The 21,963-nt window shown below is 39.1% G+C and overlaps 3 protein-coding genes across 4 annotated transcripts in view; 1 reads left to right on the forward strand and 2 right to left on the reverse strand.

Moving 5' to 3' along the window:
- Positions 1–380: 380 nt before the first annotated feature.
- On the forward strand, positions 381–5,393 carry LOC139943210 (monocarboxylate transporter 4-like). The gene is made up of 2 exons (XM_071940025.1): positions 381–766; positions 2,002–5,393. The coding sequence occupies exons 1-2, from the start codon at positions 703–705 to the stop codon at positions 2,445–2,447; spliced, it is 510 nt and encodes a 169-aa protein (XP_071796126.1). The 5' UTR covers positions 381–702; the 3' UTR covers positions 2,448–5,393.
- A 148-nt stretch (positions 5,394–5,541) lies between these two features.
- Positions 5,542–10,347, reverse strand: LOC139943211 (uncharacterized). Its single transcript, XM_071940026.1, has 4 exons — positions 10,277–10,347; positions 8,955–9,145; positions 7,029–7,169; positions 5,542–6,078 (listed from the first exon to the last, which is right to left on the reverse strand). Exons 1-4 carry the CDS (start codon positions 10,287–10,289, stop codon positions 5,920–5,922), a joined length of 504 nt encoding a protein of 167 aa, XP_071796127.1. The 5' UTR covers positions 10,290–10,347; the 3' UTR covers positions 5,542–5,919.
- Positions 10,348–11,895: 1,548 nt separating this feature from the next.
- The window catches only part of LOC139942819 (nuclear pore membrane glycoprotein 210-like), a 106,128-nt gene continuing 96,060 nt past the window's right edge, over positions 11,896–21,963 (reverse strand). For both annotated transcript variants that reach the window (XM_071939596.1, XM_071939595.1), the window contains 3 exons: positions 19,886–19,996; positions 17,748–17,858; positions 11,896–16,800 (listed from right to left, as the gene is read on the reverse strand). In XM_071939596.1, coding sequence (XP_071795697.1) covers positions 16,661–16,800; positions 17,748–17,858; positions 19,886–19,996 — 362 coding nt within the window. In that variant the 3' untranslated portion in view covers positions 11,896–16,660. The remainder of the gene's footprint in view (positions 16,801–17,747; positions 17,859–19,885; positions 19,997–21,963) is intronic.

Genomic DNA, 21,963 nt, shown 5'->3' on the forward strand with positions numbered 1-21,963 from the left:
TTCAATTGAGTTCGAGGCGTCAGTTAAGTCGAATTCGATAATGTGAAAGCACACAACTTGTGCTACAAGGGTGCTTTGTGTGCCATTACTCTCTCGCAACTTGGACGACCAATTTTTTAGCTCAAATTTTCACTGGTTTGCTATTTTAGGATGTTGTGATACCCCGATTTTCAAAGGCGTCCACTGCTGAAGGCACTGAAAGGGAAGGAAAAAATTGCGAAAGAGTTCACGCCAAAAGCTTGCTAACGGCCGCCACTTTGCCTGCAAACACAAGCGTAAGAACTCAATAATCATGCAAGTGTTCATCCTTGTTAATGTTTTTATTTATTTCAAAGGTTCTTTTCCAAGTTCACAGCGTAATCTATTAAAAAAATGCCAGGTTAACGCATCCCAGTGAGATGTAATACGTTTTACTTTTCTAATTTACTTTTGAAAAACTTACTTTCATAAAATGTATCCTAGCCACGCCACTAAAGGAGAGATTTGGCGCTAGGACTGTGGTGACAGTGAGTGGATTGGAAGCTGGTATCTCCTTGATAACTGCGTCATTCCAATCCTGTTTATATGCAATCACCTTCATCCTCACCATGTTTTCTTTAACAAGTTTGCTCCTTCTGAACAGGTGTCTTAGCTACGCCTCTAAAGGAGAGATTTGGCGCCAGGACTGTGGTGACAGTGAGTGGATTAGTTGCTGGTATCTCCATGATAACTGCGTCATTCCTATCCAGTTTATACGTCATAACCTTCATCCTTACCGTAATTACAGGTTAGTAAAGGAATGAGTGATCACGAAAACAATTAGATATAGTAGCGAAGTTTGGAGAAATTTCTTAAATACGAATACAAACAATACCTCTAGACCTTCGGCAAAGTGCACCCTATGTTTGTTACGCATCTTTATGTTTGACACGGGACAATGTGTATGACGTCATCGGCTACAATAATTTTGAAGTCTTATACAGCGCACGTACCAAGATACGGCGCTGAGTGTAATAAGGGAATCAGTGTGTTTTGAATTTGAAAACCGATTCAACACACTTTGATTCCCGTTCATAAATACCTTTTCGGTCAAAAAATATCAACACTTTTTGGTCAAAAAGTAAACTAAATGCAACAATTATAATTGTTCAATGATTTATTTCAACACAACACCCCTCCAGCTATGAAATGGTAAGGCCCTAGCGGATAAACAACTCCTTATAAGGGAATGCTGTGCGCGTCGCGCGTATCGCGTGATGTGGCACAACTATTTCAGCCGTCGCTCTCGACCAATATGAATGAACAAACTATCTTATAAGCACAGGTGCAAGCTAGCGTGTCACGCCCATATCAACACTTTTGACTGGTCATAAACAAAGGTTTATACACACCCACGTGACGCGCTGTGCACCAATGGACCGTTCCGACTTTCCACTAAGCTCCGCCCACCGCAAACTCGAGCAAAACACGTGTACGAAAACTCCCAGTGACATTCTGCACGATTCTGCCAAATATACGCGCACGCATGACCGAGTTTGTCCGACCACAATCATTGCTGTGATTGGTCAAATGGGTGAACGCGCACAGTTTGATTGATAGGCCGGATCGGTCCATAGGAACAGCGAAACTGTCCGAGGTATTTATATATCAATCTTTCAATAGGTTTTTATGGTATACATTTTGAAACCCTAGAATGTAGTAACTTTTAAGGGTCTGCAAGGTGCTACGGCACATTCAGAACACCGGGGCGAACCCCTTCTCCGATCAATAAGTTCTTTTACATGCGTTACACCGCACATGGGACCAAGGGTTTTACGGCCCATCCCAAGGACGCCACAAGTGTCACGACTTTGGGATTCGAACCCACACTATGCTGATCAGAAACACCGGAGTTCAAATTCGGTGCTCGTATCCGCTCGGCCACGACACTTCCACGATATATGGGGCATAATTGTAATCATCTTTATTTCTCTATTCAAATCATAAGTTGTTTGTTAAAAATTGTGTCCTCTACATTTGCAGGGTCAGCCATTGGCATCTCCTACGTGATAACGAAGCATCTGATTGGAAGCTATTTTAATAAATCCATCACAACAGCCTACGCTGTGTCTTCCATTGGCAACTCCTTCGTCTTCGTGGCGTTTGTGCCCTTGATACAGCTTTTCCTAGACATCTACGGCTGGAGGGGAACAATGCTACTAATTGGGGGATTATCATTACATATCGCTCTTTGTGGAGCTCTGATGAAACCACATGAAGCTAGTGGGAGTCAAGATGGTTATGAGGCAGCTCTCACAGACGAGGAGCAAGAGACCAGGGACGATGATGTAGTACCAAGCAACCGCTGTGGCTGGCTGTTATTGTTTTGCCAAAGTCTACTCACAGAGATACATTCCAGCTGGGATTGTTTAATCCATATCATTCTTGCTTGTCTTGTTTGTGTTCATTGCGATGGAAATATTACATAATACACTGTCTCGAAATGATTCACACTGGAAGACGCATCACATTTTGTTGTTGTATTGGTAATAGGGGGAACAATAGCTTCCATTGTAATCGGTCCATTGTTTCAAGCTGTGCAGGTTGTCAGTGTATACGTATGGATGCTGGATCTCACTCGTAGTCGTCATGTTTTATGCTGTCGATCCATGGTTGCACCATATTGCTGAAAACATGTGCATCGATACATTTTGAAAAGATACTTTTTGAGAACTGGCGTAAACTGGAGGTAAACAGTATTACATAGGCTGTCAGAATTTGATTTTGAGCAGCAAATTTTATGTTTAAACACTCTCGTAATTTGTTGCAGCAAATTTCAAGGCTTCGTTTTAGCTAGTGCTTCAGTTCACACTCATCAGACCCGTTGTTTAGCCAAAGGGAATCTTTTTTGTGAAACAAAAGAAGAACTGATTTTTTTTTTTTTTAAGAGTGTGTTTCCTTTACTGGAATAGCCTTAATGCAGATCTTAAAGAGTCAGTCAGTGTTTTTTCTTTTCGTAAAAAGCTTAAGAAGATTTTGATTGATTTATACACTACTTATTAATTATATATCTCTTTTATTTTAATACAAAACATTTTTTAGTAATTATTTATCTGTACTGCCCAGTCTCACTCATGCATAATGTCCATGTCCCTTTTGTATGTTAATGTTCGTTTTTGTGTAAATTGTCCTTGTCTTTAGGGAAGAGGGAAAACAAGCTTTTGCTTCTTCTTTTTCCTACATGTTAACGTCAAACTATTTCTATTTGTTGTTCATTAACTGGATTAAGTTTTCCTTAGTACAGGTTATTATATGTTTTCTGAACAATGTTTATCACACTGTATTGATTGATGTTGACATGAAATACATGTATCTGAAACGGATAATGTGAGTTTGCTCCCTCGAACCATTGTTTCGATCCTTCCAAATGTCCATCAACATTAGTCATGGGATAGTTTGAACCTCCGAGAGAGCTTCAACTTATTTTCGAGTAACCAAGATATATGTTCCCAAAACTCGTCTGGCAAGTTACGGAGACCGTGCCTTTTCCAGCTGCACACCGCGTCTCTGGAATTCCTTGCCAGACGAACTGAGGGCCACACCTGATCTTTCTACTTTCAAACACAACCTCAAGTCTCATCTGTTTAGTTTGTCAGCTGACCAGCTTCCGGCGCCTTTGAATGGTTCTATTCCAGATACTGCGCGCCTTATAAATTTTATGTTATTATTATTAAGATAAGTTATCTTGTGCGCTAAAAGAAAAAAAAAAAAATGTGCGCCAAACAAAAAACGACTGTTGTTTCGAAATTATTTTGTTGTGGGTATACATATTAATAGCGATCGAAATTGAAAGATTTGAACGCTCGAAAATATAGAAGCAGTTCTCAAAATCATATGTATTTACTGATGGAAATAATGTTAATGCTAACAAGAAATTAGTGCAAGGGTCGTGGGCTCGAATCCCGGCCGAGTAACATGCCTGTGATATGTTTTTTTTTTTTCACAGGACTCGGGAAAGTACTGATTATACATAGCTAACTCACATCGGTGTATGGGTAAAACCAAAAATAATCAGAAATTATTTGGTGTGCTCAAAATCAATAAGAAATCCCACCTCGAGGGATCAAAACTAAATTTTGTAGGAACAAAACTATATTTTGAGGGAACCAAACTGTGAGGGAACAAAACTGTATTTTGAGGGAACACAACTTATTTTTGATGGAACGAAATACTATTTCGACAGGGAAGAAAAATTAATTTGATGAAAACAATAATTATGTCCTGGCTATACAAAAAATTGTTAAAATGTATTGCTCGCTAGCCACAACGCATGTGCACAGCTAACCAGACTTCGTAAACATGGATTTTTTAAATTAAAAACTTAAAATTAACGTTAAAACGTTAAATTTCCCATTAATGTTATGGTGTACCCATCTTAGAATGGGTTAACAGCCAATCACATTCATAAACATTTGAGGTACGTTTAAGTGGATCATTATTCTAAATTTTTAAAGAGCTTTCAACACATTCACTTCAAGAGAATGGTTTAATAGCCAATCACATTCATAATACTAATCTGAATACAATATTATATCTTTTGACAAATAACATTCTTGACTAAACATGGCGGACCATGTTAGTTCATAAACATTTGAGGTACGTTTAAGTGGATCATTACTCTAAATTTTTAAAGAGCTTTCTACACACTCATTTCAAGAGAAACGCTATATGGCCCCAAACGCGCCCACATCTAAAGGCAGTGGACACTATTGGTAATTACTCAAATTAATATTATATCTGTTAGCATAAAACCTTACTTGGTAACGAGTAATGGGGAGAGGTTGGTAGTATAACACATTATGAGAAACGGCTCCATCTGAAGTGGAGTAATTTTCGAGAAAGAATTAATTTTCCACTAATTTGATTTTGAGACCTCAGGTTTAAAACTTGAGGTTTCGAAATCAACCATCTAAAAGCACACAACTTCGTGTGACAAGGGTGTTTTTTCTTTCATTATTATCTTGCAACTTCGATGACGAATTGAGCTAAAATTTTGACAGGTTTGTTTTATATTTTATGCATGTTGAGATACAGCAAGTAAGAAAACTGGTCTTTGACATTTACCAATAGTGTCCACTGTCTTTAAAATGCATGGTTTCCCTTTAATAGTTCTATTTCAGAACTTAGTAAACCGAAGTGGTAAGAATTGGTCTTAACAATAAAACGCAAATTATTTAGTTTGTAACGTACACAATGCCTTCACAGACTTGCTCTTTCCCATACAAAACGCAATAGGTATTTTCGCGGAACTGCTTTATACTGTACAAATTCTTTATACATGCAATAGAATTACCTATTTAATAATCATACTGCAATATTGTTTATAAAGTGTATGATTTTATTTACAGAATTAAAATAAAATTCTGCCTGTAATTGTGATTGTTTCATGGTCTTATGTTTGTTGGTCTACTTCATGTTTCACCCACTCTTTCAAAAAAGAGAAAATGACAATCAATTCTATGACGAAAACGGTGGCAAGATTTATACTGAACATTGTTTATAAAGCGTATGATTTTATTTACAAAAAAAAAAAAAAAAAATCTACTTGTGTTTAAAGAAATGCTATGAACAAGGTCACTCAATCTGTAATCAAAGATTTTGGAACGCTAGGTGGCAGCAGACTTACCAGGTTAATTTGCATTGTTTACGCAGTTCTGATTATGGGCACATAACCGAGAGCAATGGATTTAACCTGGTAATTGTCCGCTGCCACCAAGCGTCCCAAAAGTCTCTGATTCATTTCTTAAACCATCACAGCTACTTGGGGAGTATACAGACTTCGTTGATTCTTACTAAAAAGTGAAAATGACAACAAATTCTATGGCGAGAACGATGGCAAGGAGAACATAAACCGCTAGGCCAATGAAAAGGCTGATAAGATACAACAGCTTGTGACTCTTTCTAAAAAGAAAAAATGACGACAAATTCTATGGCGAGAACGATGGCAAGGAGAACATAAACCCCTAGGCCAATGAAAAGGCTGATATGATACATGTTACGAGCATCTTGTGATGACAATTGAGCATTGTTAGCGTCTCCAGTCTGAATTGCACGGCGAGCCTGCATAGTGAATAAATAAAACAAAGATAATAATATTCAGTTTTTAAATAGCGTTTTTTTTTCACACCCGAAGGGCCTCACCAAAGCGCTTCAAATTATTACCCCTGGTCACTGGGCCTCAAATCATTCCTTACACCATCTCAGCTCCCTCGGGAGTACCGATATACAGCATTGTGCAACAAATGCGCTTCTCGGCTAAATTAATCACAAGAACCATCTCTGCCCTCACAGGTACCCATTTACCACTGGGTGGAGAGAAGCAATTATAGATAGGTATCTTGCTCAGGGACACAAGTGTCACGACCTGGATTCGAACCCATACTCTGCTAAACAGAATTCGGGTTGATGTGGCTGGCAGCCAAAGGCACCTTTGCATGCCTGCTTCTCGAACACGTTGTAGCAGCTCTTAGCTGAGTATAGATGATTAGCCCCCCGAAATAATAATATTATTATTATTATTATTATTATTATTGTTATTATTGTTATTATTGTTATTATTGTTATTATTGTTATTATTGTTATTATAGTTATTATAGTTATTATAGTTATTATAGTTACTATAGTTATTATAGTTATTATAGTTATTATAGTTATTAAGAAGAAGAAGATAGGGCTAGATAGCTGAGTTGGTAGAGCGCTGGCACGTTAATCCGGAGGTTGTTGGTTCGAATCCCACTCTAGCCAATTCTTTGTCCAACCCCCAAAATCATTTCAAAATTTACCCAGTCAGTTTCCCTTGTGAAAAAGAATGACGATACGCTAAATTGAACATAGTGCTAAGGGAATATGACTCGACTCAAAACGAAATTGAACGGCCGAATTCTGAATTTGAAACGCAGTAACAACTGGAGAGGCAAAACAGCTTTAATCCGAACGCATGAAAATGAAATTGACTGCTCATTTGCCGAATTTGACCGGGAAAACCAATATTATATTGTAAGTCTACTCACGTTCAGTGCCTTGATGATTGCGATGATACCAGTCGGCCAGAAACAAAAGACAGTGACCAGGACAGCGTGGATGAAGTAATCGGCTGGAGGATTGGCCAGAGGCTGAGGGTTTTGAATGATGTACTGTACCTGTGGCGCCACCTTCAATTAAGTATGACACAAACGCAGGGATGAGATTTGTCAAATTATTTCCAAATTTCAATTTTTGTTGGCAGTGGACACTATTGGTAATTGTCAAAGACTAGCCTTCACAATTGGTGTATCTCAACACATGCATAAAATAACTAACCTGTGAAAATATGAGCTCAATCGGTCATCGAAGTTGCGAGATAATAATGAAAGAAAAAAACACACCCTTGTAACACAAAGTTGTGTGCGTTTAGATGGTTGATTTCGAGACCTCAAGTTCTAAATCTGAGGTCTCGAAATCAAATTCGTGGAAAATTACTTCTTTCTCAAAAACTATGGCACCTCAGAGGGAGCCGTTTCTCACAATGTTTTACACCACCACGCTCTCCCCATTACTCGTCACCAAAAGAAGGTTTTATGCTAATAATTATTTTGAGTAATTACCAATAGTGTCCACTGCCTTTAAAGGGTCTATGTACTTTTTGTAGGACAAAAACCACAATGCCCACAGATTTACACTAAACTTGCACAGTTTGTAATGAAAATAATTTTCGTCTAAGTGATCATGAGACGGAAAACTATTTCCGCATGTAAAAAACGTATTTAAATGACATCGTTTTACTCAATTATAAAAAACTACAGCACCTCAGCAAGTAATATTCTCAGGGAAGCTTTCTACTATCATTATCTTCAAACGGTGTAAGTTTAATGTAAATCTGTGAACAATGTGTTTTGTGTAACAAAAAGTACCCAAACCCTTTAAAAGAACGTTACAGAAATGGTAGGGGCCTAAGAAACATAAATCGCGATTAATGGTCAGGAACCATGTCAAAAATTTAAAACGTTTTTTATAAAACACATAAAAATTGGTCACGTGATATATTGTCGAGATCCCGACAAAAACTAATTTTGAGCACTTTATTTCACTGCTACTAATAATTGGCGGACTTTTTGAAGCAATGGCTCAAATGAAAGCTTGTAACTTTCTCGACCCCAATCAAAATACCTATCGAATTTTAAATCAAAATTTTTGGGTCAAATCGACCAAAAACCCGACATAGCATCTTCAAGGGCTGAAAACAAAAACATCTTGAAAATGAGGGCAGAAAACACATTGGGTGTGTTGGATTAGCATCCGCGTGTCGACCCCGAGGTGCTCACTCGGGTGAGCCCCAGCTGACAAGAGCTAACCGAACTAAAACTCACCCTCTGGTGGTGATGTCATTTATCTGGGGAGAGCCCTAAGTGACCCACTCCACAAGCAGGCCACTTGGGGCTAACACGGGGGAGCCCCTGGAATGACGTCAAAGCTATTCAAACGTACAAGGGAAGACAAAGGTCGACCCAGGGAAGCTAATCGCACGCACCCTATTGTTACCATGTACAATTTGTGGCCTATGTTTCGGTTTTTAAAACGTTATGTCTACTGTACTGCAGTACAAAGTCTGTTACAGACCTGTAGCGCTGGGCACAAATCTGGACAAGGTTTTCGTTACGCCTCAATGCATCTTGGGAATTAACAAATAAGTTAGCAACTATAGTGTCAAAGTCACAACTAAATGAGGCGCGACTAGTTGAGTATAGTAAAGTTGCCCAACCATCGATTTCATCTAACTAAGGACTAATCTTAGGACTTAGGCTGAATTAAGTTCCATATCCTTAATTAAGTTAAGATGTTCGGACGCATTTAACCCATCCTAAGTTAGGACAGTTACTCGTCCCAAATCGAGAAAGAATTAATCCTAGCGTTTTGTAAAATCGACTGCAGGACTAAGTGTTTTTTTTGTGTCTTCTTACCATGTGGCCCTGTGGTGGTATGCCCTGTTGTGGTTGCCCTTGCGGTTGCCCTTGTGGGTACATCATTGGGGCAGGTTGGTACTGCTGAGGATAAGTGTATGCAGGTGGAGGGCCCGGGTATTGACTATATCGCTCTTGGCTGCCTGGGGCAGGGCCACTTTTGTCTGGCATCAAAGCAGCTTGATTCTCTCCTGAAAAAAAAAATAAAAATACAAAATGGCAACTGAACATAAGTATAGCGACTGTTTTTGAAGATAAAATTATTTAATATGAATTTCAGACTTTACCAAGTTTACTTCCAATAAAAAAAAATCTTCAGGAGCCAAAGTAGCTTGTCTACTGCTCCTAGAACTTTGAGGTTCTCTATATAGACCTAATGTAATATCGCGATTCACCCTTGGCGGTTTTTTTCTCCATTGTCAAAAGGCATCGTGAGAATTAGTTGCGATAACTTAACCCTCCTGTCGACTGCGTAACAACGTAACCCTCCTGTGGACGGTGTAGCCGGCTATGCCGTCCGCCGGAGGGTTACGTTATCGCAACTACGACCTGTGTGAGATATGAAAAAGGGGCATTGTAATCCCTGACAAAAATCAGCCAGGTGGAAATCGCGATAAGGTCTATGCGCGCACAATGAAGCCCAACCAAAGTTAAATACAACAAATTATAAATGGATACATCACATGGGCATGGCGAGCATGCAGCGAGCAGAGTGCTCCTGCGTTTCAAACTCTTGAACTCATAACAATATCAGGCCTATCCACCCAAAAACTACCCTTGGCCACACAAGTGGGGCTACCCAAAAACACAGTGCGGTAATTTTCAATCAACATTTCTGAAGCAGTTCACTTTTTTCAATAAAAGAAGAAGAACTTGCTTATTATGACTCTTGACACTTGTTTGTGGTGCCTGTCATGTATCATTCTGTCAACCCCCTACTTCTAGGCAGATTGGGCTTTATTCAAGTACTAATGACCAACACCATCCTCACGACTAGTTGCGATAATCGTAACCCTCCTCCCGACGGCCGCCCAGGAGGAGGGTTACGATTATCGCAACTACTTCACGACTAGCATTAATGTAAAATTGTCAACAAGGAAAGAAGACCGGTAAATGCGGTATCACTGACTACTGAGTCAGAGTGACAGCTCTCAAAAAATGCTCGTTACATTTAGTAAGTAGGCCCCAAGTTTTTATTTCTATTTTACGCTAACAATTTCTTTGAACAATTACCAATAGTTTCCCGTGACTTTAATGACAGAAGTCAAGACTTAACACTTCCAAATAATGTTAATTAATGGCTACAAATTTACCATACCTACCGTGACTATTCATTGCGTCACCTTCGTATGTTTTGATGTTGTGCTGATGACGACAGGATCTAAACAAAACACGAAACACAGCCCGTACTATTGCGCGCCAAAGTATCTAGGCATTCTTTCTTAAAAGCGCAGAAATGAGGTAGGGTGCCTGCGAGTTGTAGATTTGCGCGGTCAATATGCTCGACTCATAGATCTCAATTAGGCTTGCGCATTTTATGGTGCGGCTGTCACCATTCGCTCTTCGCTTCCAGGAATTCCCCCAAAAGGGGTGTCTCTGGGGGGGGGGGGGGGCGGTTTAGTCCAGCATTACATTCAGTTGGGAGGGGGGGGGGGGGGTTGTGTATTGTTAGTGGGGCGTGACGGTGATTGTGGTGGTGGAGGGGGGGGGGGCTGGTACAGACACCAGTAGCACAACCAGACTATTGTTATGGGGGGGGGGGGGGGGGGGGGTGGGAGGGAGAGGACAGAGGAAAAATTCACACAGGATATTATAGATTGGCAACAATCTGGGAGGATAGTGACTAGTGTAATTGATATGGGGAAAAAGGTTGGGGGGGGGGGGGGGTTAGACTTGGTTCCAAGTCTGTGTGATAGTGGTAGACCCAGTAACTGATGTGCTGTACTTCTGATCTTTTTTTTCTCGAAATGTTGACATTCTCGTTATACCCAGTAACTGATGCGCTGAGCTAGGAGTACAACGCCCCATAATTACTGGGTCTATGATAGTCGCTTTTTTAACACATTATTGCCTGAAATAGCGCCCTCTTTCATTGGCCTCCTGAGCTTGCGAGTAAGCGTGTGAAAGCAAATCTGCGGGGAAATATGCGTTGCTGATGCAAAGAAATAACCGTGTGTTTCAGACTTGAATCAAAATCTAGGAGGGGGCGGATGCATTTCGTGAGTCAAACGAAACCATTATGTGTACACTTTTTCAAGCTCATGGGGGGGGGGGGGGGCTGGCTGAAGACATGAAATTTAACTCCTGCGACTTCTGGAGTTAGGTGAAATATGTAAAATGAATAATGTTGACATTTAAGGGACGCCTTGGAAACTTCAGCTTTAACTGGAAAGAAGTGAATCCCCCCCCCCCCCCCCCACAAAACGGTGCAACCTTTACATTGCTACCAATGCAACCAAATGGTTAGCCTTGATCAAGGCTGTTGACGTACTGTTCCCCGGCCCGGTTCGCTGCACACGCACGCAGTGCATACACAAATGTACATTACCATACATTGTACAGCGAGAACAGTATAGCGTGAGTCGTGAGTACGGTCGTGTCTTTCTACTTTCAACCTCGCACACGTGGCTACTTAGGAAGTACCCATGTACCGTAAGTGTACCGTATACAGATGGTACATGTACATGTACAGTACGATGTGTGTACATACGCTGTATACGTATTATATGCACTGTTATGTATGGGGGTGCACTGGTGGAATTCAGTGATGGGGACTGGGATTTTGCAGATCGCGGCTGGCTGTAGCGCCTTGATCAAGGCTACCAAATGGTCTGAAGTGTTAATACTCCAACAGAGAGGTCCAAAATATTTCTTTGAAAGGGCGGAATAAAATGAGACAAAAAAACAACAAGCCAAATGAAAGACACTGTAACAATTCGGGTATTCACAAAAGCCGGTAATGGTAAATTTTTTTTAATTTTAAATCACCATTAAAGTGAAATAGTCACCATTTTGCAAAAAGAAACAAACCTTGCGTACAAAACCAATCCTATCTGGAAGTGCCAACCAACTTGAAATGCTGGGTTAATTTAAAGATACTGGACACTATTGGTAATTGTGAGAGACCAGGTTCTCACTTGGTGTATCTCAACATACATGTATTTGCAAGGCAAACCTGTACAAAATTTGGGCTCAATTGGTTGTATTAAATGCGAGATAATAATGACAGAATAAAAGAACTTTGTCACAAGAAGTTGTGCTGTCTCAGATGCTTGATTTTGAGACCTCAAAATCTGATTCTGAGGTCTCAAAATCCAGTTAATAGAAAATTATGTCCTTCTCGAAAACTACTTTACTTCCGAAGGAGCCGTTTCTCACAATGTTTTACATTACCGACCTCGTTACCAAGTAAAGTTTTATAGTTTTTTTGAGTTATTATTACCAATAGTGTCCACTGCCTTTAAGGATGACATCTTCCTGCAGTAAATAATCTCAGCATCTCTTCAAGAACCCAGTAAATTTAGAAACAAATTTCAGACAAAATATTTGTTTGGTCTTTTCAAAGACAATACATCTTTGGTAGTTTCAAAAGGAAATTCTATACAATAAGACAAGTGTTATCATAGACAAAAAATCGCACACAACACTCAAATCGAAGGAAAACTTTCAAACCAAAACAATTATTCCCATTGCATAATTATTTTGTAATACTGTTTGTAAGAAAATAAAATTAGCTGTTTCACGCTGCTTACTAATTGAAAAAATGTACACAATTAGATGCAAAACATAACTATTGGTCTGACGTTTTGACGCTAGCTAAATCTCTTTCTCAATATTTTTTATATGCAGTTGCCCAGCCAAAACAATGTAAACAATATTTTTCAGAAACACAGTTTCAGAAACTGCAAATTTAATTTTGACAACTGTTGGCCTATGATAGTTTGCATAGCCCCCTTTAAAGGCAGTGGACACTATTGGTTATTACTCAAAACAATTATTGGCATAAAACCTTTTTTTGGTGACGAGTAATGGGGAGAGGTTGATGGTATAAAACATTGTGAGAAACTGCTCCCTCTGAAGTGACATAGTTCTCGAGAAAGAAGTAATTTTCCACGAATTTGATTTCGAGACCTCAGATTTTGAACTTGAGGTCTCAAAATCAACCATCTAAAGGCACACAACTTCGTGTGACAGGGGTGTTTTTTCTTTCATTATTATCTCGCAAGTTCGATGACTGATTGAGCTCAAATTTCCACAGGTTGGTTATTTTATGCTTATGCTGAGATACACCAACTGTGAAGGCTAGTCTTTGACAATTACCAATAGTGTACACTGCCTTTAATTCATTAAGTCGATTGCGGAACAAAGGCAAAGAAGTATAGAAGTTCTAATACCAGCTGATCAATAATGCCAAGCCAAATTGAATTGAAGAAGATATGTACTTGTTTTCTTGACCTCTGAACTGTAACCTTTGACATAACAATTAAGATTAAGCTTAGAGTGTTGTTTTGCATTTGGGAAGCTTTTTTTAAGACCACAATTTATGTTTTTATTTTTTATTCTTGAAGCTAAAAAAGAAAAAAAGAAAAAAAATAATAATAATAAATTTGTAGGCCTATATGATGAGCAAGTTAGAACTTTTCTTTTCTGACACTTACTGACAAATTGGAATGCTGCAATACAAACTATTTACAGAGCAATGAATCTGATTGGTCATTACGGCATGCTTACTGACCAATGGGCTTGCTGCAATACAAACTATTTACAGAACATTTAATCTGATTGGTCAATACAGCGTGCCGACTGACACAATAATGGCCATGCTCAAATACAAACTATATACATGTACAGACCAAAATCATTCTAAATGACATCTTTTTAGTAAGCATGCTGTAAATCGTGCAAAGGTTAAAGATGCTATGTCAGATTTTTTGCCGATTTGACCCCAAAATTTTGATTTAAAAATTCAATAGGTATTTTGATGGGGGTCGAGAAAGCTACAAGCTTTCATTTGAGCCATAGCTCAAAAAAGTCCGCCAATTATTAGTAGCACTGAAATAAAGTGCTCAAAATTAGTTTTTGGCGGGATCCCCACAATATATCACGTGACCAATTCTAAATGTGTTTTATAAGAAATGTTTTAAATTTTTGTCATGGTTCCTGACCATTAAAAGTAAAAGTTAATTTTTTTTTCGTTAGAGCGGGTGATACTCTTTGACATACCATTCACTAAAAAAAAAAAATCAATTTTTTAATGTTTGGGGCAAAAAATCTCGCATAGCATCTTTAACTACAGCATGATGTGTACTGTGCACAATCAAGTACATGTATTTACAAGCAACATATGCTAACAGTTTAATCTATTCTACAGTGTTGAAAAAAAAAGCTTGACACAAAAACAACAGTCCATTTGACTTACAAAACGATTCTATGAATCTCGTCGGATTTAGAAAACAAAAACAAAAAACAACCATAACCTTAACCCTAACACTAACCTTCACCCTAAACCTCAAACTGTATCCACCTTACCCTAATAACATTTAAAGGCAGTGGACACTATTGAAATTCTCGAAATAATTATTAGCATAAAACCTCACATGGTAATGAGTAATGGGGAGAGGTTGATAGTATAAAACTTTGTGAGAATTTGCTCCCTCTGAAGTGACATATAGTTTTCGAGAAAGAAGTAATTTTCCATGAATTTGATTTTGAGACCTCAATCTTAGAATTTGAGGTCTCGAAATCAAGCATCTGATCGCACACAACTTCATGTGACAAGGGTGTTTATTTCTTTCATAGTTATCTCGCAACTCCGACGACCGATCAAGCTCAAATTTCCACAGGTTTGTTATTTTATGTATATGTTGACATACAACAAGTGAGAAGACTGATCTTTGACAAACACCAATAGTGTCCAGCGTCTTAAATATAAAAAACAAAAAAAAAAAAACATTTGCTACTCAACATTACTTAGGCACACAGTAATTTCAGTCTAAATTTCTTTTAATGCAAAATTGATGGACGAAATCGTTCCCTTTTTTGAGATTACAAAAAATGGGCCGAGGTAGTCAATACTCAAATCAAATTATGTAACGGACAGATAATAAACAGACTTACAAATTTGTTTTCCCTGAATATTGATTGCATAGTTCAACAATTAGAAAAACAGGTAGGGTCCAACTTCATAGAGCTGCTTAAGTTACTAAGCAGAAATAAAAAGAATACCAGTCACAAATTGTACATGCGACATGGTGGTTTGGCTGGTAACCTTATTCTGCTAAGCATAACTTTGTTGTGCTTAGCTTCTTTTTGTGCTTAAGCACTACAGTTCTCTGAAATGGGGCATTGGAAAAAAACAAAAAAAATGGAAACTCATATTGGGGACTTGGCCTTTTCACCATCTTTAATTCATGGTACTGAAGGCAATTCTAACACAAGAATACTGGTCATAAATATGAACCATAACAGTCTACAATTAACCACATGTACTGTAAGAGTATACTCATCACAGTTGAGTAGCTAACTGAGGGCCGCGCCTGGTTGTGAACTGTATGCCAACTAAGCAAACTAGATGGCGCAAAACAGTCTTGCATTGTAGGCTAACACACAGTGAGCGCATTTTCTATGGTGTTGCAGTGCCAAACAAAAAATGCTTAAAGGAACACCTTGCCTTGGATCGGACGAGTTGGTCAAAGCAAAAGCGTTTGTAACCGTTTTGTATATAATGCATATGGTTGGAAAGATGTTTTAAAAGTAGAATACAATGATCCACACAAGTTTGCCTCGAAATTGCGTGGTTTTCCTTCTACAGTGCGAACTAACACGGTCGGTCATTTATGGGAGTCAAAATTTTGACCCCCATAAATGGCCGACGTGTTAGTCGACGAGGTAAAAGGAAAACCACGCAATTTCGAGGCCTGTTTGTGTGGATCATTGTATTCTACTTTTACAACATCTTTCTACCCATATGCATTTTATAAAAAACGGTTACAAACGCTTTTCAAAGACCAACTCGACCGATCCAAGGCAACGTGTTCCTTTAATGGAACAGGCAACTTAATCAGAGTTGAGTACTTGACTATAACTGAGGGCTGGAGCCTGGGTGTGGACTGGGCCCAATTTCATAGAGCTGCTTAAGCACAAAATTTTGCTTAAGCAAAAAATTCATTGCTTAGTAAAATCAGATTACCGGCCAAGACTCAACTCAATTGTTATGCTAAGCAAACAACAGCTAAATACTAGTCATAAGCAATGTATATGGCATGAAATTTTGGCCAGTAACATGTGTAAAATAAGCGAGCTATTTTCGTGCTTAAGCACATTTTTTGCTTAAGCAGCTCTATGAAATTGGCCCCTGTAGGCCAACTAGGAAACTAGACAGCGCAAAAAAGTCTTGCAATGTTAATTTAGGTAGGCTAACTCACGATGAGTGCATTTTCTATAGACGATGTGACCTATGTTTACATTCAAACCGCCCTCTGTTGACAAAACACTGTATCCGTCATGTTTCGCCGGACAAAAAGACACGTATTCTTGGTAAGATTGCATACTTTCTAGCTGGCTGCCAAAACACAAAGGTTTTGCCCGGCGGTATGCGCCGCATCATGTTATGGTTTTTGAGTGGCGTCAGAGGTCACATCGTCTATAGTGATGCAGTGCCAAACAAAAAATTGAAAGATGCAAACTAATCAGAGTTTAGTAGTTGACTAATACTGAGGACTAGAGCCTGGTTGTGGACTGTAGGCGGTACTCCATAGCTTGGTTGGTGATCGCTGCGGCTGCTGTTGTTGTGGACGATGGCGTAAGGATGTATCAAATGACGACTGGTATGGACTCTGCTGATATGCTGTTGAAAAAAATAATAAACATTGTTATTCTTTATCCTCGATGCAAACTTAGCATCTATAAAATCATTGCAGTATGCGCTGCTAAACGTAGGTTTCACTGGACAATCTCGGTGGTCTAGTTGGTATGAAACTGCTGTGGTCTACTGTAACACTGGTGTATGCCAAATTTCATAAAGCTGAAAAGCAGTAAATACTGCTCAACAAATTTCTTTTCCAATCAAAAACGAGTGGGATACCAGTTATAAAACCCCATGGAATTTGGGCTGACAACCAGTTTCTGTTAAGCAACATTTCTATGGCCTTATCAAGTTGTTATGTTTACAGGTTTAACAAAATAGGGCCCTGCAGTTGATTTCACAAAACGCTAGGATAAATCCTTTACCCAGTTAGGACAATAACTCATCCTAACTTAGGATTGGTTCAGTTTACCTAACATCTATGGAAATGGAACTTGACTCGTACTAAGTCCTAAGATTAATCCCAAGTAATTGTCAAAGACTAGCCTTCACACAGTTGGTGTATCTCAACACATGCATAAAATAACAAACCTGTGAAAATTTGAGCTCAATCGGTCATCAAACTGGCGAGATAATAATGAAAGAAGAAAACACCCTTGTCACACGAAGTTGTGTGCGTTTAGATGGTTGATTTTGAGACCTCAAGTTCTAAACTTAAGGTCTCAAAATCAAATTCGTGGAAAATCACTTCTTTCTCCAAAACTATGGCACCTCAGAGGGAGCTGTTTCTCACAATGTTGTAAACCACCAACCTCTCCCCATTACTTGTCACCAAGAAAGGTTTTATGCTAATAATTGTTTTCAGATATGCCAACTGAGAAGACTGGTCTTTGACAATTACCAATAGTGTCCACTGCCTTTAACTCGGCTATGGAAGAGTTTGGTGAAATCGACGGCAAGTACATGTAATTAAAGCAGTGTGTACTTACCTGGAGACTGGGATAAGTATGGGGGCGGAGCACCGGAGGGCGGGGTACGTAGAAAGACACCAGAGTTAGTGGATACTTGGTAATATCGAGGAGCTAAGAACATGTGGTAACCTGGTGAAAGACAAGAAGAGAAAAACGTCTGTTAAAATACATTACAGAATTGGTTTTGCTAGCAAAAAAGTTGCTGGCAGTGTAAGCACTCTATGTAATCCACAATATAAATGTACATAAACTGACAAACCTGTAGAAGTTTGAGATGGATCGGCCACGAGAGAATAGTAAAAACTGATTACAACATTTGCATTGCATCGATTCCAAAACAAAAACGAATAAAACGCTCACTGAGCGATAAACTCAAATTGCGAAATTAGATTATTTATTTCTCATAAAATATGAAATTTCAGATAGGAATATTTCAAGACATGTTTTCTATTATCATCATCATTAGACTAAGTGTGTAAGTTTTATGTAAATCTGTGATTTTCACAATTTTTGTTTCTTACTAATTCTGTAACGTTCCTTTAATCGGAATGACTTTACTGATTATTTGAACCATAAAAAATGGAAAAAAGAACTGCATGGGCTACATGAAAGAACAGAGAATACAAACAAAGCCCAGGATAGAGGACCACCTATACCCTCACAGGTGACCATTTACCCCATGGGTGGAGAAAAGCAATTATAGTTAGGTATCTTGCTCAGGGACACAAAGGTCATGACTGGGATTGGAACCCAAATTCTGCTGAACAAATGCACCAGAGCTTGAGTTTGGTGCTCTTACCTGCTCGGCCACGACTACCATTTGATAACTACCCCATTTGCGGTCTACATAAATACTGTGACCCTGTTTTGGGTAGTCTTCTCCCAATGTGCTTAATGAGTGATAACTTACATACGAACGATACCAAAGATGGCTAGAATAACTACATGTATAAGGAGCAGTATCCAGTAAGGATAACTACAGTGACAAAAGAGAACCTTAACAACCCTATCCCATTTGGGGTATACATGTGTGTGGATACTGTGACCCTGGTCGGGAAAATCTTTTTCAAATGTGCTTAATGAATGATAACTATCCCATTTGGGGTATACATACTGCAACTCAGTGCCCAATTGCAAACAGCTGCTTTTTAAAGGCAGTGGACACTATTGGTAATTGTCAAAGACGAGTCTTCTCACTTGGTGTATCTAAACATATGCATAAAATAACAAACCTGTGAAAATTTGAGCTCAATCGGTCATCGAAGTTGCTAAATAATGAAAGAAAAAACACCCTTGTCACACGAAGTTATGTGCAACTAGATGGTTGATTTCAAGACCTCAAGTTCAAAATTTTAGGTCTCGAAATCAAATTCGTGGAAAATTACTTCTTTCTCGAAAACTATGGCACTTCAGAGGGAGCTGTTTCTCACAATGTTTTATACTATTAACCTTTCCCCATTACTCGTCACCAAGTAAGGTTTAATGCTAATAATTATTTTGAGAAATTACCAACAGTGTCCACTGCCTTTAAGCACAAAAAGTACCTACATGTCGAAGCACAATTATGCCGAGCAAAATAAGGTAACCAGACAAAATTATATTTCACAAGCACCATCTGTGACTGATATCCTGCTCATTTTTGCTCAGCAGGAAAATGGTAAGCACTTTCTTCTGCTTAAAGGCAGTGGACACTATTGGTAATTACTCAAAATGATTATTAGCGTAAAACCTTACTTGGTGACGAGTAATGGGGAGAGGTTGATAGAATAAAACATTGTGAGAAACGGTTCCCTCTGAAGTAATGTAGTTTTAGAGAAAGAAGTAATTTTCCACGAATTAGATTTTAAGACCTCAGATTTAGAATGTGGTCTCGAAATCAACCATATGACAGCACACAACTTTGTGTGACACGGGTGCTTTTTCATTCATTATTATCTTGCAACTTCGACGACCGATTGAGCTCAAATTTTCACAGGTTTGTTTTTTTCTGCATATGTTGAGATAAACCAAGTGAGAAGACTGGTCTTTGACAACTACCAATAGTGTCCAGTGTCTTTAAAGGCATTGAACACCTTTTCATGCTAACAATTATTTTGGGTAATTACCAATAGTGTCCTGTGCCTTTAATGAGTGATGCCTGGTGAATGATTACTTACATATAAGAACGATACCAGCGATGGCTAAAATGACTATAAGGAGAAGTATCCAGTAGGGATAACTGCTGAAGAGAACCTGAAGAACACGAGCCCATCCTGTCAGCTGCGGCTCTGTAAAACCAACAAAATTAACATTTTAGTTAAGTAGGATTTGAAACTTTGCATGGTGGAAATACGATAAAGAAAGGTTTGCGGTAACACCATGTAATGACTATCTCTGATGAGTTGGGGTGGTTCTGAAAAGAACCGGTGGTTTCAACTCGACAGTATGCGATCAGTATGCTCTGAACAGTATGCTCTGATCGTCTTCTGGAGAAGGCTGGACTGTGATGCTGCATGCTGCTTAAGTACTGTGGAGGTGGATTTAGCTTGGTGATGCACGAAGGCGGGAAATAGAGGCGGGAAATGGAGCTCGGTGACGCGTGGTGAAACATTTTAGTTATCACACAAGCAAAGTAGAACATTTTTCTACAAGCAATCCTCGACTCTAATAAGCATTTGAAACCATTTTTTTTTTTTAAATGCATAAATTTTATATATCGTCACAAAAGCACAGGTAATAATAATGATAATAATATCGAAGTGATAGCGCACGTATCAACCAACAAGGTACTCAAGGCGCTTAGTTTATACATTTTATACATAAAGAGAGGTAAAATTGAAAGGTATGAATTCTGAGACCCAACTACATGTATGTAGCACCTTATAATGGTTTAAAACGTGCTACAACGCATTTAGCAGCCACAAGCCAGGAACACCGTGCGAAATCCTTCTTATTTGATAAGTGCACTGGACCCACACTCTGCATGCTGATCAGAAACACCAAGGTTTGAACTCAGTGCTCTTAACCGCTCGGCCAAGACACTTCCACAAGATTATAGACAATTTATCTTCAAGCAGGCTTTAATCCTCGACTCTAATAAGTCATATGAGAGTTACATGTAGATTTGAATAATGTCTGTTACAATGACTTGCTTAGTCACAATGTAACGCTTACATTTGAATTCCTCAGACTATAGAGACAGTTGCTATGTCAAATGGGTCGGGAAAAGCTTTTGCTTAGCACCCTCCAGATGAGCAAACCCTGGTACCATTGTGCCATACACATGTCCATTCCGAATCATGTATGGGTATTCACCATCTCTTAACTAAGCAAAAACTTGCCCCCTTCTCTCTACGATAAGTGCACTGGGCTCTTTTACGTACATACACATGTACATGTAATATATATATATATATATTATGTAAGATCATCCACAGATCAGATCAGATCATCCACATATTTCCATCGTCTATAGCAATCTATTGAAGCATCGTTGACAAGAACAAGGAAAAGTATTGGCCCCAATTTAGTTCCTTGAGGAACACCACAAGAGACTGATTTGGTGGATGAAAAATGACCCATGAGTTTAGTATTGTGTGTGCGACCATTGAGAAAGCTGCAGATGATGGGAACTATGGACGGTCTGACTCTGAGATTCAAAAGGACAGAATATAAACCCGGACTGTTTTATCCAGTCCGGGTTTATCCAGTCCGGGTTTATAACACAACACACATGACCATAGGCTTTACATCCAATCAGAAGGATGCAACAATAATGGTTAAGTGCCTTGCTAAAGGACACAAGTGTCACAACTGGGACTCAAACTACCACTCTGCTGGGCAGAAAACACCAGAGCTTGCTAATGATTATTAAGAGCACCAAATTCAAACTCTGGTGTTTCTGATCAGCAGAGTGTGGGTTCGAATCCCCAGCCGTGACCCTTGTGTCCTTAAGCATTGCTTCGTCCTTAGGATGGGACGTAAAGCCGTTGGTCCCATGTGATGTGTCACACATGTAAAAGAACCCAGTGCACTTATCAAAAAGAGAAGGGGTTCGCCCTGGTGTTCCTGGCTGTGGCTGCTGAATGCGCCGTAGCACCTTGTTAACCGCACAACGTGCTATTACATAATTGGGTTCTCAGAATTCATAACTTTCTTTCTGTGTCAATGTACATGTATATATACTAAGCGCCTTGAGCCCCTTATTGGGTGTGTTCGTTTAGCTTCCCTGGGTCTACCCCGCGGTGCTCACTCG

Source organism: Asterias amurensis, chromosome 10 (assembly GCF_032118995.1).
Source record: "Asterias amurensis chromosome 10, ASM3211899v1".
Lineage (NCBI taxonomy): Eukaryota > Metazoa > Echinodermata > Asteroidea > Forcipulatida > Asteriidae > Asterias > Asterias amurensis.